The sequence below is a fragment of the Ylistrum balloti genome, unplaced genomic scaffold, assembly GCF_031769215.1.
Source record: "Ylistrum balloti isolate Yb309-2 unplaced genomic scaffold, AGI_CSIRO_Ybal_v1 Utg370208, whole genome shotgun sequence".
NCBI lineage: Eukaryota > Metazoa > Mollusca > Bivalvia > Pectinida > Pectinidae > Ylistrum > Ylistrum balloti.
In genome coordinates, this window is record NW_026782179.1 from 205,802 (window position 1) to 224,946 (window position 19,145).

Consider the following 19,145-nt stretch of genomic DNA (forward strand, 5'->3'; position numbering starts at 1 on the left):
ATAGTCAGGTCTGACCAACAGTCATGTCCGACAAATAGTCGGGTTTGACCAACAATCATGTCTGACAAATAGTCAGGTTTGACCAACAATCATGTCTGACAAACAGTCAGGTTTGACCAACAGTTATGTCTGACCAACAGTTACGTCTGATCAATAGTCACATCTGACCAACAGGTAATGTCTGACTAACAGGACATCAATATTTATCAAATAATATGTTCAACAATACAGGAAAATTACATTTATTATCAATGTTGTGTCATACTGCAAACAAGTAAAAAAGTGCCTTAATGTAAGGCATGACAACATTGAAATATTACATGAATTACCCAAATGTCAGCTCTGACAAAACAAGGACATTATGACAGTTACCAGGGTGTCATGTCTTGGACATGGAGGAATCGGCACCTTTATACTTCTTCTTAACCTGCAGGCAAAAAGACAAGAGCACATATATATTCATCATGCTATTTCTCACTGCTGAATCTCAAATACATGTTTTCATAAACTGGAAAATTATGTATATAGGTAGATTTTTAGTCATGCAAAGATGCCCTGTGATGATAATAATCATCTGTATAGCCTGTTTTATTTCCAGAGATTTGAACAACACTTTATATTTTAAGAACATAAAACATCAAATTTCTAAATGGAATTTAACTCTGAATAAATGTCTTTGATAAAAGAACTACACAATATTTGTATAACAGGCACATAACTCTTCTCCTGCTTTGATCAAAAGAGGGCAAAATGATAGAACAAAGTTTGGAAACTGTGGGCCTTACAGTACGTTATGCTTCAGAGACAAATGAATATGGTGCCATTTAAAAAAAATTACAGCACTTAGCAAAAAATATCACTTAAAGATACCAGACAGATTAAATGAGAACGAAAATCATGCCCTTGGTGTTACTTGCGATTTCCCATATATCATGAAGGGCTAAGTTATCTATATCAATCACAATCAACACTTCATAAAAAAATAATCCTGGACTCTTAAGTCTTCACATTATCAGATATCAAGCAATTTAAAGCCTTATAGTACACCATTAAATGAATAAATCTCAATGTATTTCTAATCCAAGTCTATGAAGAGAAAGTCTACCTCACAGTGACCTATTTCAACCTAACGCTCCTTGGAATGTATCAACATGTTTTATGATTATCGTGTTTCAGATATAAACATAATGGAGCTTAACAATAAAACTGAGCAGTTTAATCATCCAATGTACCCACATCTTAAGCTTCTAGATTGTTGGGCTCCTAGTGAAGAACAATAGAGGTATATGCAAAACCTAACTAAGTCATTAATTGTAGATAAAATTATGGCTGAATGGAAATGGTAAACAATGGAGGCTCCCTATAAGATGATGCAGGGACACAAGAGATATCGAGCACGATCTTGATAGCGTGCATTAGTAGGTATAATTTACACTTAACAAATCCAACACAACACTAGTGGCAGGTGACAATAGTTTGCCTTTAAATGCCACAATAAAAGTGTCAGTCACACATTACAAACTAAACCATGTCTATCATCAATTTAACTTTTCAAATTTCAGTTTTATAGCTATCTGTATTATATCTACCTTACCACCATTTCAACTTTTTTTGTATTTACTTACTTGTGTTTTAGAATATTGATGCTGTAAGCATTAAATAAATGTGTTTTAACAGAGCACTTGTTTATTAGCCGTGTTTATTGCCCTGTGAATGTCAGGGTCATTAATTTTACACATTTCAGATAACCTACAAAATTGTAAGAAAAACTATTTCTACTCTTGTAAACCAAGTTAAACACCACTGCATTCAAGAGTTCATATGATCATGAAGTGTAATCAGAAGATCAATTTTTACAAAATAATCTTTGTCTTCTGGTGACTTAAGTTAGCTGCTATAATGTATCTTAAGACTACAGTACCTAGGAGTTCAACATGTTGTAATTTATCATTGAAATCTGTAGCATCCCTAAATAATAGGCAAAATATGTATCTTCATCATATGTAATAGGAAAGTATGTATTATCACTATATAATAGGAAAGTATGTATCATCACCATGTAATAGGAAAGTATGTATGATCACCATGTAATAGGAAAGTATGTATCATCACCATGTAATAGGAAAGTATGTATCATCACCATGTAATAGGAAAGTATGTATCATCACCATGTAATAGGAAAGTATGTATGATCACCATGTGATCACCATGTAATAGGAAGGTATGTATGATCACCATGTAATAGGAAAGTATGTTTTATCACCATGTAATAGGAAAGTATGTATCATCACCATGTAATAGGAAGGTATGTATGATCACCTATAATAGGAAAGTATGTATTATCACTATATAATAGAAAAGTATGTATCATCACCATGTAATAGGAAAGTATGTATGATCACCATGTAATAGGAAAGTATGTATCATCAGTATGTAATAGGAAAGTATGTATTACCACCATGTAATAGGAAAGTATGTATGATCACCATGTAATAGGAAAGTATGTATGATCACCATGGAATAGGAAAGTATGTATGATCACCATGTAATAGGAAAGTATGTATGATCACCATGTAATAGGAAAGTATGTATGATCACCATGTAATAGGAAAGTATGTTTTATCACCATGTAATAGGAAAGTATGTATCATCACCATGTGATCACCATGTAATAGGAAGGTATGTATGATCACCATGTAATAGGAAATTATGTATCATCAGTATGTAATAGGAAAGTATGTATTACCACCATGTAATAGGAAAGTATGTATGATCACCATGTAATAGGAAAGTATGTATGATCACCATGGAATAGGAAAGTATGTATGATCACCATGTAATAGGAAAGTATGTATCATCACCATGTAATAGGAAAGTATGTATCATCACCATGTAATAGGAAAGTATGTATGATCACCATGTAATAGGAAAGTATGTATGATCACCATGTAATAGGAAAGTATGTATCATCACCATGTAATAGGAAAGTATGTATCATCACCATGTGATCACCATGTAATAGGAAGGTATGTATGATCACCATGTAATAGGAAAGTATGTATGATCACCATGTAATAGGAAAGTATGTTTTATCACCATGTAATAGGAAAGTATGTATCATCACCATGTAATAGGAAAGTATGTATCATCACCATGTGATCACCATGTAATAGGAAGGTATGTATGATCACCATGTAATAGGAAAGTATGTATGATCACCATGTAATAGGAAAGTATGTATCATCACCATGTAATAGGAAAGTATGTATCATCACCATGTAATAGGAAAGTATGTATCATCACCATGTGATCACCATGTAATAGGAAGGTATGTATGATCACCATGTAATAGGAAAGTATGTATGATCACCATGTAATAGGAAAGTATGTTTTATCACCATGTAATAGGAAAGTATGTATGATCACCATGTAATAGGAAAGTATGTATGATCACCATGTAATAGGAAAGTATGTATCATCACCATGTAATAGGAAAGTATGTATCATCACCATGTAATAGGAAAGTATGTATGATCACCATGTGATCACCATGTAATAGGAAGGTATGTATTACCACCATGTAATAGGAAGGTATGTATGATCACCATGTAATAGGAAAGTATGTATGATCACCATGTAATAGGAAAGTATGTATCATCACCATGTAATAGGAAAGTATGTATCATCACTATGTGATCACCATGTAATAGGAAGGTATGTATGATCACCATGTAATAGGAAAGTATGTATGATCACAATGTAATAGGAAAGTATGTATCATCACCATGTAATAGGAAAGTATGTATGATCACCATGTAATAGGAAAGTATGTATGATCACCATGTAATAGGAAAGTATGTATGATCACCATGTAATAGGAAAGTATGTATGATCACCATGTAATAGGAAAGTATGTATCATCACCATGTAATAGGAAAGTATGTATCATCACCATGTGATCACCATGTAATAGGAAAGTATGTATCATCACCATGTAATAGGAAAGTATGTATCATCACCATGTAATAGGAAAGTATGTATCATCACCATGTAATAGGAAAGTATGTATCATCACCATGTGATCACCATGTAATAGGAAGGTATGTACGATCACCATGTAAGAGGAAATTATGTATCATCAGTATGTAATAGGAAAGTATGTATTACCACCATGTAATAGGAAAGTATGTATGATCACCATGTAATAGGAAAGTATGTATGATCACCATGGAATAGGAAAGTATGTATGATCACCATGTAATAGGAAAGTATGTATGATCACCATGTAATAGAAAGTATGTATGATCATCATGTAATAGGAAAGTATGTATGATCACCATGTAATAGGAAAGTATGTATGATCACCATGTAATAGGAAAGTATGTATGATCACCATGTGATCACCATGTAATAGAAAAGTATGTATGATCACCATGTAATAGGAAAGTATGTATCATCACCGTGTAATACAAAAGTATGTATCATCACCATGTAATAGGAAAGTATGTATGATCACCATGTAATGTGAAATCATGCATCTTCACGTTGTAATAGAATGTAGTAAAATACATGTATTATTCATAAATAATTGGTTACTGATAGAGATATTATTAAATCAAATTGGAAAGACAAGTCTCATATTGACTTAAATGACCATAAAGCTATTTCTAAGCATTTTGGACACACTTGAAGTCATCAAAAGCTATCCACAATGCAATCAAAAAGAATATTTTCCAACATCATCACGATGCATGAAATTTCAAATGTTCTTATCTGAAGTAATCTCATGCCAAAGCTTTTCAATTAACCAACAAAAATCAATCTTTCCATGCAGAGTGCCACAACACAAGGCTGATCAATAAGTGACATCTCTGTACTACTTTTTCTAGTGTCTCTATCATACAGTGTAGATTCCTACATAAGGACAAGTCAGTATCTGGCATTTCTATTTCTCACCAAACACCAAGACAGACAAGTCAAAATCTGCTGTTTCTATCTCACAATGACACCTTAGACGAGTCAATATCTAGTTACTCTACCTCACAATAAAACCCCTATTTAGGACAGAACGTGACACACATGGGTAATACTTTATGTCCCTAGTCTTACAAAGATTTGAAAAGGAAGACACACAAAAAACTTAATGTTGTCTAAAAGGTCAAAAGGAAATTTCAGATTGAATATTGGATTGAAAATGTGATTATTTGTTCAACTTTCACCTCATTTATCTGGTAAGCCCATGTCTTGTAACAAGCCTTTCTATGTATATTGCAATTCAATATCATTGACAAATTTTATTTAATTGTCCTGTAATAAGCCCACCCACTACTTTGAGTCACATTGGATGTGTTTGCATCCTGGTCTTATTACAGGCTATATATATACAATTTAAAATCATATAAATGGGCTCAAATTTGATAATTTTCCAAAAATATATATTTTTCTTTGTCATTTTGACATCAGGGATAAATCTAGTTCAAAAAATCTACTAGTATTTAAACCCATGTCAAACTTTTATCTGTTTTGTCATTTTGTTGACATACAAATTAAAATATGGATTAAGAGTACTCATGAATTTAACAAAAATAAATTTCTCAAGAAATTTAATGATTTTAAGGTACTTAAATACATAACGTGTCATTTCAGATGAAAGAGGTCATTTGTATGTAAGGAAATAATCACACATTGAATAAGTTTACCCGTATGTTGGATTTTTTTTTTTTTGGCCTTGTGTTTAACACTAGTTTAAAATAGTATGGCAAGCTAAAGCAGTAATTAGTATGCTGGCATCTGCTTATCATAACCAGTGTACATTAATAGTGGTGCTAGTCTATATATCATTGCAGAAAAGTTATCTGAACTTTGACACAGAAACCAAGATTCTTTGGACATGTAATCTTCAAAAGCAAGCAATATACTTTTGCATTTTGTTCCTGTGGTCCAACTTGAATTTAAATCTTTTAAGACCAGGCAGGCAAAAAGCTGTAGGAATTGTATCAAATGAGCAAATTAGAATAGGCAAGATTTCCTTTACTTCCTACCCATCAATATATACATATTTACTTACCTTGTGTTTAGGACACCACAAGGAGAAATTCTCTTCCTCTAAACTACACCCTGTTAACAGACGAAGCACGAAAATTTGTTATCAATTATCTCAAAGAGTTTTAGCTCCAAGATAAGCATTTTTTTGTATAAGCATTTACAAGAGGCCCAGAGGGCCTGCATTCCTCATCAGAACATTTCCATGATCAGAGCAAATTATTCACATACATGTATATAGTAAATCCATCATACAACAGTCTCTACTGATTTTGATGAAAATCTCAACTGATGTATCTGATTTAATTCTCTGGAAAAAGGGTCTGTACCGTTCTTTCATATTACAAAGAGGTCCTTTCAAAACATTACATAAGAGGCCCTTCATGATATTACACTCATGATCAAATTTGATCAAATACCAAATTTTGAAAAACAATATATATCTCCCATCCTTCTACATCTAGGAGTCGAATAATCTGCTACAATGTTATTGAGTCCACTTTGCTCAAAATGATCATGAACTATTCTTGGTTAATAGCATTTTAAAAACAGGGTAGAAAGACTGACAGAAATTGAAACATGACATAACAGTTTTGTGGATACGTAAGGTTAAATCAAGGACACTTTTTTCCCTGATAGCAAATGAGGTTGTGCTACTGGTGTCACACGCATCTACTTGTTAACCCTGATCTTCAACCAAAACATTGCAGGTATGACAGATTTTAATCATACAGCTTGTTGAGAACCAAGTTTTATCAGAAAGATAATGTCCTCTATAGTTTAAGACTGTCATTATAAAAACATTTAACATATCATGTTCTATGTAACAGTTACTCAGTACTGTTATTATATTTCACATGGGATTTATTTTCTCATTAATTCGCAAGGTGAGTTTATCACCAATACAAATCTCTTGTGATTATTTGTATGAAACTGTTGATGACATCTTTGTTATTCCGGTGTTATCACAAGTTGTTTTAACAGACAGTTCCATTATATATATACATATACGTTATAATATCACCAATAAGAAAACTGCCAGTCATATATTACCCTCCGATTGGTTGTTTTGGTTGTTGAAAAGCTGCTAAAATATTTACAGTAATAGAGCTTAAAACAAGCAAAATATCTGTTTAATTGAATTACAAAATAAACAGAAGGAAAACTGTCAAAGAAGTTACAGCTGGGACAACTACTAAACAATTAGTTTAAATGTGCTTTTAACAGTAAACACTACACAAACACATCTGGACGATCAAAGTCATGTTATCTTACCCTGAAAACAATTAAGCTCACTGCATACTAGCTTGTACTTCAGTAGTTAAAATTCTCAGTATCATATAACTGAATCACTTTTCAGGTAGTTACATGACTCTCCTAAGAAATGGTGGCCAACATGAAGCCAATGGTTGCTGATATGGGAGCTTTTCACAGTCCATGTCTCCAATAGTTCATCCTTCTCCAATTCAAAGTCATTTCTACATCAGCATTTCCGAAATTATGTATTCATGACTACACCCGCAGAGGTGAGTTGGCCAAATAATGTAGTTGTGAAATAACTGATTTACAGTAATCTTATGTTTCCATCAAATATCTCAGCTTTCCCTTTTTGAAACGATGAATACATCATATCACATTCCCCATTTCTGAAATAACCAAGGAGTTCAGCAATCAACATTTTTCTAAATAGCTGCTGAAAGAAATGAAATTTTCCAGAATTGATGTTTACCTGTTTCTATAGCACAATAGAAGTGATATTTTTGTGAGCAGCCCTTATGTAGACATCCCATCATAGCACCAGATTCCTTACACACAGAACACACCTGGAACAAGAAAAGGACATCTTACATACTGATTATACCTGAAATGTGTAGATACTTTACACATCAAACACACCTGTAATATATACTTTACCTAAAGAGCACACCTGTAACATGTGAAAATATCTTGAATACCAGGTCCTATTCTCCTTGTACATTTTCAGGAGCCTCTTTGTAAATCTTTCTTTTGTTCATATTTTGCCCGAGATTGATTTGAATTATGATTATGTTGACATGTTGGTATTTTCTTGATGTTTTTGCATACGGAGCACATGCTATATACATAACACACCTGTAACAGGTACAGACACTTCATGTACATTACACACCTGTAACAGGTACAGACACTTCATGTACATTACAAACCTGTAACAGGTACAGACATTTTATGTACAGTACACACCTGTAACAGGTACAGACACTTTATGTACAGTACAAACCTGTAACAGGTACAGACACTTTATGTACAGTACAAACCTGTAACAGGTACAGACACTTTATGTACAGTACAAACCTGTAACAGGTACAGACACTTTATGTACAGTACAAACCTGTAACAGGTACAGACACTTTATGTACAGTACAAACCTGTAACAGGTACAGACACTTTATGTACAGTACAAACCTGTAACAGGTACAGACACTTTATGTACAGTACAAACCTGTGTACACTTTAGGTACAGTACAAACCTGTAACAGGTACAGACACTTTATGTACAGTACAAACCTGTAACAAACCTGTAACAGGTACAGACACTTTATGTACAGTACAAACCTGTAACAGGTACAGACACTTTAGGTACAGTACAAACCTGTAACAGGTACAGACACTTTATGTACAGTACAAACCTGTAACAGGTACAGACACTTTATGTACAGTACAAACCTGTAACAGGTACAGACACTTTATGTACAGTACAAACCTGTAACAGGTACAGACACTTTAGGTACAGTACAAACCTGTAACAGGTACAGACACTTTATGTACAGTACAAACCTGTAACAGGTACAGACACTTTAGGTACAGTACAAACCTGTAACAGGTACAGACACTTTATGTACAGTACAAACCTGTAACAGGTACAGACACATTACAAACATTTCACACCTGTAACAGGTACAGACACTTTATGTACAGTACAAACCTGTAACAGGTACAGACACTTTATGTACAGTACAAACCTGTAACAGGTACAGACACTTTATGTACAGTACAAACCTGTAACAGGTACAGACACATTACAAACATTTCACACCTGTAACAGGTACAGACACTTTATGTACAGTACAAACCTGTAACAGGTACAGACACTTTATGTACAGTACAAACCTGTAACAGGTACAGACACCTTACAAACATTTCATACCTGTAACAGGTACAGACACCTAACTGTTATAGATATCTAAATACAGTACACTGGGTGCCCCAATAGTGGAATAATGATTAAGGATATTGAGTGGTGTCTATATACCTCACTGAATAACATACCAACAGTTTTAAAGATTGAAGTTGTAATACATCAGACCATTAATATTGTAGGTCAAGGTCAGAATGATTTCAATGAAGTCATCAGATGGAACAAGAGAATTAAGGTTTTGTACATTACAAAATTATTTACAGTGAAACCTCATCTAATGACTACCTCACTATTATGGGCACTTTTTCCATCCTGTTCTGTTTTCGCTATATCTCTTTGTATTGGTGGCTTCAGTATTACGACTACTTATTACAGTCCCTGCAACCATTAATTAACAGTAATTAACCTCACAATTACATTCAAGCTCTGACCAGTGATAAATTTGTACATTGATCTCGACCATTGTTTTCACCAAATGTTACCGACCCAGCCACCAGGTGGCATTACAGGATGCAAACATCATTATAAAAATAACTTGGTCTACCCATGTGAAACTGCATGTCAGACACGTTTTAATAGCAATCTATTGCTTGTTAATAATGTATTGATACTTCGAGAGGTATGCTCTTAATCATCGTGGAAGCCTTGCAAACCCAGAGGTGAGTTATGTAAGCTTTTCAGCCAATATATTTCTTTGGTCGCATGCGAACAAGATTACACTCTCCATATCGTTTAAATAATCAAAGATGTGCCTATTCCTAATTTTTTACAAAATATTTTCAGTCACTAAATTTTAATCAACTTTATCATGCAATGACGACACCACAGAAAGGAAACAAGCTATTGCTCAAGAAGACAGTTGAGCTGATTCATTTAAGTAATAGCTGTAATCAGCGGCAACTTGCCAAACAGTTTTGTATTGGTAAAGCTCAAAATTTTAAACCGTCTTGAAACGGAAAGCCGACATCTTAGAGAGCTATGAGGAAAACAAGGGAAACGACAGACAGAAAATGATTCTGTGTTAGATCACCATTAGAGGAATTTAATGAAGTCATATGGGAATGGTTTCAACGGAAACATGCTCAGTACATTCCCATCTGTAATCCCTTAAATTTCATATTTCAACATTGAATTCCTCCTGAACTTAAAGTTACTTGTTTGTTTTCTTTTATTCAATGTTTACAATAGTAAATGTACATGTATATTACAATATTTAAGTAACAATGGAATATATACACATATAGGCTTTTGTTAATTCACAAATTTTGTTTATATGATTTACTTGCATTTCATAAATGTCAACATTTTATATACAGTTTAGTAAATGTTCAGTACTTAATGATATACATAGTTTTCATTTTAAACAGTTACAGATCTTGGCAGTCAATCTGGTACACATCACTATTAAGACTACATTTTGCCAGTTCCCACAGTAGTCTTAATATCGAGGTTTTACTTAAGATGAAAACATAACAATAAATAACATTGCAAAGTCAAATTCTCAGACATAATATTTCAATGAAAAAGTGAAACAAATATTGCAGTGTTTCCATTTACAATTATTTAAATTTCCCATTTGTATATGGCACAGCGAGAGGACAAGAGAAACCTATTTTACTGCATCTGAGATCAAGTCGTAAGTAATGACCTTACCTTCACATGATCTGAGATCATATGCGCCATCGATATAGATATGTATATGTACATGTAAATAAAATATCCCAGACAACAACGAATGATCTTCATTGATTTTATTCCAGACTGACCTTTTTTCTACTTATCCCACCTTTGCCCTTTTCCTCTTAATTATTTGATAATAAGAGAATCCCATATATGAAATCTATAAAAGATCTACATTTGTAACAAGAACTTTCTAAGAAATAGTTCAATGATCAAAATCAAAGAAGGCCTCTGGTTAGCCATTTTGTTTTCTTGAGCAGATACATAATTAAATTGGCACAACTTGGGATATATACTTATACATCAAGTTTAAGAATTATCAATAAAAAAAATTCCAGTGTCAAAATCCAAGATGGCAACTACTTCGCCATTTTGTTTAACTGATCAGACACAAAACTGATTAGGCACAACTTGGGACCATGTGCAACTTACATATGAAATATGGGAAACATCCCTCCAGTACTTCTCAAGAAAGAAAATTAACAAGGATTGTTTCCAGATGTAGGCAAGACCATGGACAAACAGCAATTAAAACACATACCGTCTGATGATGTTGTGACTAAATATCCAGGTCCAGTCTTTGGTAAGTAACCTTTCATGGTTTACTATGATAACTAACGTGTGCATAGGATCATGAATTTTGATTATCAAATCTAATATTTAGAGGCAAAGACATACCCTAAAAATCAATATATTTTCAGAATTGAAGATCTAAGTTCAAGTGTCCTTACATATTAGTCTATCATAAAGATATGTATTCTATGGAAATGGATTAAAAAATTGAATGGCAAATTTTTGATCTACTATTAAAGCTCAACACGCAGTGAGAAACTTAATCATTAAACTTGGGAAAAACAATGAATGGGAATGTATCACTTGCTATTTGAAATCTATTTTCCTGTTACATACTGTACTTTATAGTAAAGAACTGTTATCCAGTCCACATACTTACCATAGATGAAGCTATTCGTGTAGCCTCCTCTAAGCCATACACTTTCTGTCCTATGAGTAGTACCCCATCAGCCCAAGCAAGACAATCCTCATGGACCCACACTTCCCTAGGAACCCTTGAGGTTCCACAGTCTGACTTCTTGCACTTTGACCTCTTTGATTTATCAGCACCATCACAGAATGTATTGTCCTCGGACTTGCGCTTTTTAGATTTATTCCCACTACCATCTTGTAGAGGACTCTCTTGCACTTTTGGCAATGGCAGATTGCCCTCTGTGTAATAGGGTCCAAATAAATCTCCCAGAAATTTATAACTACTGTGTTTCTTACACAAAGCACAAACCCAGGTTGTTTCGTCTATCACTGAACTGCCCGGGACCATCACAGACTTCTCCGTTGGGAGCCGTGATATATGCACTGTTGACACAGCCACTGATGTAGACCGTTTCTTATGCTTGCTCGATTTTGAGTCCACTTGCATATCACTTTCAAGTTGGTTTACAACTGAACACTTAGTAGGGTTGTCTATAGTTCCTTCCAACCGAATAAAAGGACCCACTGTGCTGTCTCTGTTTACTGCTGGTTTTTTTCTATGTTTCTTTTTCATTAAGGCTAATGTTCTTTTAATTTGGACATCCTCAATGTCTTCATCATTTTGAAATCCTCCTCTACTTTTAGACTTTTCTAATTTTTTAAGTTTTCCTTTACTACTTCTGGACCCTTGACGTCTCCCACATCGCTTTTTCGTAGTGGAAGATTTATTTGAAAACACATCACTACTTTTCTCAGAGTTCTCTTTTTTGACACTACAGCTTGTTTTGGGGCTTTCTTTTTTTACACTACAATTTGGTTTGATATTATTAGCTTGAACATTTTCTGTGATTTTTTCAATTTTTACCACTGGTGTGGTATGGGGATTTGATGAGGCCCCAGATGGGCATGAAGGTGTGGAAGAAACCAAAGGAAATGTCTCAGCAGTGTTGTCTTTTACACAATCAGTACTGCACTGTGTAATTCTCTTGTCATTGTCCTCTGATAACTCCTCATCTGAATCTAACACCACAACAGCTTTGGCAGATTTATTTTTTTCGGGAGGATTCCCACTTGGTTTTCTGGTCTTTTTACTCTTTACTTCCACCTCTCTTTCCTCATCTGAATCTAGAATATAGTCCCCTCCGTAATACATATCACCAGCATACTTTAAAGGCGACATCCTAGGACGCCTCTTTCTCTTTGATATTTGTACATCTGAACTTTTTACTATTGCAGGACTGTTTGTATCAGCTTGTGACTTTTTCACCTTGTTTCGAGCAGGAAATGGCTTTACATTACCAGAAGATCTAGTTCCAAAGTTCTTTTTAACTTTCCTAAAATTTAGTCCATTGTCCTCATCCTCATTATCAGAAACCATATCAACATAGTCCTCCATAAGCTTAAGAGGTTTGTCCTTTCGCGATTTTTTTAAGAGGTCGTGTTTGTTTTCGTTAAATGAGTCAGGGTCATGTGACAACTTGTCTGATAACAGTGGTTTTGACAAGCTCTCTTTGGTTGAAAATTTATCGGAGTTGTGAACCCCATCACTCACATCATTTGACATGCCTGCAGTATTGCCCTTCCAGGGCGCGTTATCGCTTTTTGTGTCAGTAATACTGCAACTAAAATCTGGTTCAATCTTAGAATCTTCATCTTCTTCCTCTGAACTATCTTCCAATGATAAAATATCTGGACTTTGAATTCCATTCAATAAACTATTTCTAGACACTTTACTGTATGTTGCTTTTGTGTCCTTCCTTACCATGAGTATACCATCATCGTTGCTGTCCGAATCACTGTAATTGTTGTAGTAGGCAGCGTTATTGGCCAAACGAGCAGGCACTTCACGCAAAGACATTGTCCGTTCAGGCTGTGTTCTTCTAGAATTTAGCCTGCTTTTGGACAGATTTTCACTTTTATCTTTATTCAAATTTACTCCATTACCAAAAGTGGGAATGAGGTCTGATTTGGAATCTAGGTCTCCTGGTGTTTGTTCAGATGTGTTATTCTCAAATTTATTGTCATCGTCTTTTTTAAATTCACTTTCAGCAGAAACTACAGGAGAGGATGGCACAGATGATGGCTTAGCTGATTCAACACTTGTATTTTCACTTGTCTCGAGTTTATCACAGACACGGCTGCATTTCTCTAACTTGATGCACATTTCTTCCTCAGTATCATTTGTTTGGCTGTTTACTTTCTTTTTTGTATGATTGGGAAGTTTTAATTTGTCCATGATCCCATCATCACCATTTAGAACACAATCATCAGAATAGACAAGCTTAACATCACAGCTTAGTGACCGAGCTCTGCTTAGAACATTATTGGGTGACCGCCTGTGTTTAAGCAGGTGTTCACCAATATCCTGGCTTTTCATCTCCTCAAGAACTTCATCAGTCAGGGCACTTTTTTGTGACATGCAGGGCGAGGTTAAGTCAGTTTGAATGTTACCATTGACAATAGCTTGCTGACACGTCATATTCTTTAAATGGCTGTTTACTTTCATGTTTTCTTCATCCTCAGAACATTCAGGTTTACCAATCATATCAGAATTGGCTATGAGAGGGGGAGGGGAATTTGGTTGGTCACCAAGGGGACAAGAAGAATGAACGCTCTCTTTATCACTGTCTTTGGCATCTGGTCCTTTGTCCTTGGAGATTTCAGAATCACCTGAGCATTGACTGTCTTTATCACATGGTGGAGGTTTCACTTCTTCAGTGGTCGTAGCAGAATTCTGATCTTTCTCATTACAATGCTTGCCATCAACACACTGACTGGACTGATTTGAACCCAATGCTGACCCACATCTACTGTCACTCTGGGAACTGCCTGGACCTCCTGAACCCTGAGAGTCAGCATTGGTTTCCAAGTTTTTTGAGTTGTCACGTGATTGTGGTGAAGGAAGACATGCATCGTTAACTACACTTTTTGGATCGATCACTTGCTTCTCAGGCAGCATGCACAACTTCTGTAGTGACAAGAGGGGATTGTTCCCTCCTGTAGCAGGTCCCTGGTCCCTAGGGTCCTGGGAACCATCACTAATGTATTCCCTGGTGGGGTGGGGGCTGGTATACGGGTCTTGCTGTGGGGGACTGTGAATGGAAGATTTGGACAGTGGTGTGAAAGGAGAGCTAATCTGACTAGCAGGTGGGCTGATTGGGTTTGTTTTAGGAGAGTAACAGCTGAGGTTCTTCTGTTGTGTTGGTGACTGTCCTGTATATGGCATAAGGTTTTGACTGGACACAGAGACATGCAGCTGCTGGTTTACAGGAGTTGGAGAGCATATGCTCTGTCCAGCATTCATTGGCGACTGCATGGTACATGGTGACTTGAGGCCCCCTATTGGGGATTGTGGTGGTACAGGAGATTTCACGCTGCCCCCTGCACTGGCAGGGTGTTGGGTTGGACTCTGTATGGAACGTGGACTGGAGTTAGGCAGACTTTGGTTACTGTGATGAGAGGCAGGACTGTGAATGTAACCAGGGCTAGGGCTAATGGGTGAAGTCCTGGAAGGGTGTGAGTGATGAGGGGAGGAGCTTGGGTACATAAATTGATGCCCCCCTTGTGGCCCCTGTAAATGTTGTTGTTGCTGGTGAGTGGGACTGCTGCCCTGGCTAGGCATGGCATAGTGAGGGGAGTTCGGCACATGGTATGGCGCATGGCGGTTTTTGGACAATGGAACTTGCACAGTCTGATTAGGTTGATAGGCTGCCGTCATTTGAAGGATGGAATTAGCCACATCCTGTGGACTTTGTACCTGGCCACCACTGTGCATCATGTGGGATGGAACGTGGCCACTCTGTTGTTGTGTCTGTGCCTGTTGTTGATGATTCTGCTGCTGTTGTTGTTGTTGCTGCTGCTGGCGTCCTGAGTGTGGCATACTACCTGATCCATAATTTCGACCACTTGTCATAGGTCCATATCCACTGGACATCTGACTGTACTGACCTTGGCCATAAGGTCCCTGACTAACCGATCCCGATCCTGGTAGTCCCCCATAGGATTGAGCCATATAGTGTTGAGCTGTTTGGTTGTGTCCGCGGCTGTACATACCATCGGAATACTGCCCATGCATGCTTGGCACCCTCTGACTCCTGTTGTCATAGTTTCCAGTCCCTTGGTTCTGGTAGTTGGCAATGTTCTGTTGTGGCATTGATGGCTGTGAAAATTAAAGAAGTCTTTATCAGTCAAAGTTTTAGGATCATAATTATTCAACAATAATAACTCTATGTCTGGTGTGAAGCTCATTCATATATTTTGCAGTTTCAGCAGCAATAACCCCAAGAGACCCACAGGCCTACAAAGTCACCTCACTACAAAGGCTTATAGCAGGGAGAATGATTATCACTTTGACATTCACACCATAAATCTGTAGATCAGTAATCATTATTGGCTGGCAGGAGCTGGGTCATTTTACAATATAGGTTTAAGAATTTACACTGTGTTGCTGCAGATTTACTCTTTCTAAGCAACTGAAAGCTTAAATTGATAAAAAAAAATAACACGTTTTACATATCAGAAATTTTTGAAGTTCATGGGGCATAATTCTATAAAATATCATTTAACCCAACTCAACTGAGAACATGACCTGCATTTTTCAATACATGTACACACCGAATTTCAATTCAAAATGTTGGAGATAATGATCAGAAACTATAAATTGCTTCAAATTTTCAAAGTGCAAGGTGCATAACTCTGTCAAAATAAATTCAACCTGTACTTGAAATAGTGCAAATGTTGACAGAGACAATGACATCAAAAAAAAACAAAAGTTCAGAAGTAAATATAATTTTTAGATTGCCTTAATTTTGTGAAAACTACACACTGAAATTTTACAAAAATCAAATTTGACTTAGATTTTTAATATTTCAACATACAAGCTAAATATATTTAAATTCTGCTGAGGCATTCTAAGGTTTCTAAGGCAAGGAAGGACCATAATTCTGGCCTAGATTTTGATGTTTCAACAAGAGTTTACGCAATAATATTCAATTTAGCAGCATACAACACAAAACACAGCAACAACATAATATTTATCAACATTAATAAAATTTAAATCCAATATCTATATAGGTATCTTCCCTTAGTGATGTTTATACTTAGATGTTGATTACACACAACAGTTTCATCTACTCAGGTGTTGCAACAATGATGTTTTGTTTATATTTTGTTATTGGTGTTGTTATTGGTGCCCCGCCCACCCTATCCCCATGGTTTGGACCAATCTCATTTATTTAAGAAACAATTTCCTTCTCTTAATGATATTTCACACCAAAGTTGGTTGAATCCACTCACCGGGCGGGGGGTAGATGTTGTGAAGGTGAAGTGTTTTACAGGAAAATTTCTTTGTCATATTCACTCTTTAGGGTGTCCCACCTCAGGATTCAAATCAACAATATTATGAAGTAATTGCCCATCCCAAATGATGTTTCTAACCAAACTTGGTTGACATCCATTAGGGCATTAAGTAGCATTTTAAAGCAAAACTTTAGAAATCACATTTTGGACATCATCCAGTCCCAAAGGGTTAAATCAAGTTGATTTACATAATAAGTGATTGTCTACACCACTGATGCTTCAGATCAAATTTGGTTGAAATTGGTTCATGGGATTAGAAGGATTAGCATTCTATAAAAAAAAACTTTACAGACAGCAAAAACGCAAGACAATAACTGCAACACAATAGCAATAGGTCATCCACACCCTCCATGTCAGATGACCTAATAATAATATATTTTTGTCCTATTATAGGCCTATATACCCAGTACCAGATTTGCTAACACAATTTGCTTTCAGTCATTCTCATACAATAACTACACAAGCTACTTTTTATGTATTTGGCTGGAGGTTGTGTTTATTACCACCTCCTTGTTTCAATTAAGTTTTGTATGTAATGCTTGGCATATAACAGTCTTAAACAGTAGAATTCTGCACATAGTGGTTAATTCAGAATGGTGCTCGCCTGATAAAAAAGCATGATGGCATAGATTATGCAACCATTTCATGTGCCTTTCAAACACAAAATTTTTTGCTATTCCTTTTTTTAAACTATTGAATCTAAATAACTACTATATAATCAATGATCACATAATGTTAGGAATGGAAGTTTAATTCTATTTCTTGTCCCCTGATTAGGACATTTTCACGTATAAATGAAGTAAAACATAAAAACATTCACAATATCATAAAAACATGCTTTCAGCAGGTGTTGTTCTTCAGTATTAAATACTTCATTCTAAAGTTAACTCGTTTCTCACTTCATCATTAGTAACTTATTCTATTTCAAGGTTTTCTAAATATAGCAACAAATTAAAAAGTCCTTCTATTTAAGAACTAAATATTATACGAGCTGTTCTGATGCTACCATTCTAGATAGACATTGAGAAGTTGTTGCTATCATTTTTGTACATTCAACATGATTCATACAGACATCTGCCTGATGGCTGACAAATATGACGACTCATGTGTTTCTATCTGCTGTGATGTAATCATGTAAGCACTTCAACTAAACATGGCTTAATCAATCCATGCTTTCAAACTGATGCTAATATTTCAAGAATCAATTATCACCAGCTTTCCAACATTAAATCTTCTTAAAATTGTTCATTGCTGGACAGTAGACAAACTACACTATTTCTTCAATCCAAAAGACTTGGAAAGAAGAAATATCAAAAGACATGTACAATCTGCTATAGGGTCTTTGTTCCGCCAGGATATGAAATGATTCATTGGGATTCCCATAATCACCTTCTATCTTTTTACTTCTTGGTATCTAAATCCCAAAACATAAAACGTCAGAAAAATACTATCTTTTTATTGCATTCATGATCAACTCTCTTAAATCTTAAGATTTCAATTTCACCAGGGAGATAATGATTATAGGACCTCGGGAGTAACATTTCTGATGATAATGGATTTAATTGGGCGATAGAACTACTGTATATCACTTACCACACAGATTTCACAAATATTTTATTTCGTTAACTCACCTCTGCAGACATATTCACGAATATAAGATTTCGCAAACACTGGTCTAGAAATGACTTTGAATTAGGCGAATGATGAGCCCACATTTGTTCTCAATCGATGAACTTTTAAGACATCAAACAGACTCTTCTCTACAATATCACATGTTGACAACCTAAGAAATCTTGTTATGTTGCAAAATAGTGTATAGAACAAATCAATATTTAGGCCCGGGATTCAGAGCAACAGATATGCACCAAACATGCCAACAATCTTCAGCTAGACCTTACTCCTT

General features: G+C 35.5%; 1 protein-coding gene across 1 annotated transcript in view; it reads right to left on the reverse strand.

Annotated features, from left to right (window-relative positions):
* Nucleotides 1–371: 371 nt before the first annotated feature.
* LOC132551599 (uncharacterized) overlaps nucleotides 372–19,145 on the reverse strand; it is a 32,037-nt gene continuing 13,263 nt past the window's right edge. The window contains exons 4-7 of the mRNA XM_060215758.1: nucleotides 11,853–16,043; nucleotides 7,772–7,865; nucleotides 6,068–6,117; nucleotides 372–427 (exon numbers count right to left, since the gene is read on the reverse strand). Of these exons, the coding sequence (XP_060071741.1) occupies nucleotides 380–427; nucleotides 6,068–6,117; nucleotides 7,772–7,865; nucleotides 11,853–16,043 (4,383 nt within the window). The 3' untranslated portion in view covers nucleotides 372–379. The remainder of the gene's footprint in view (nucleotides 428–6,067; nucleotides 6,118–7,771; nucleotides 7,866–11,852; nucleotides 16,044–19,145) is intronic.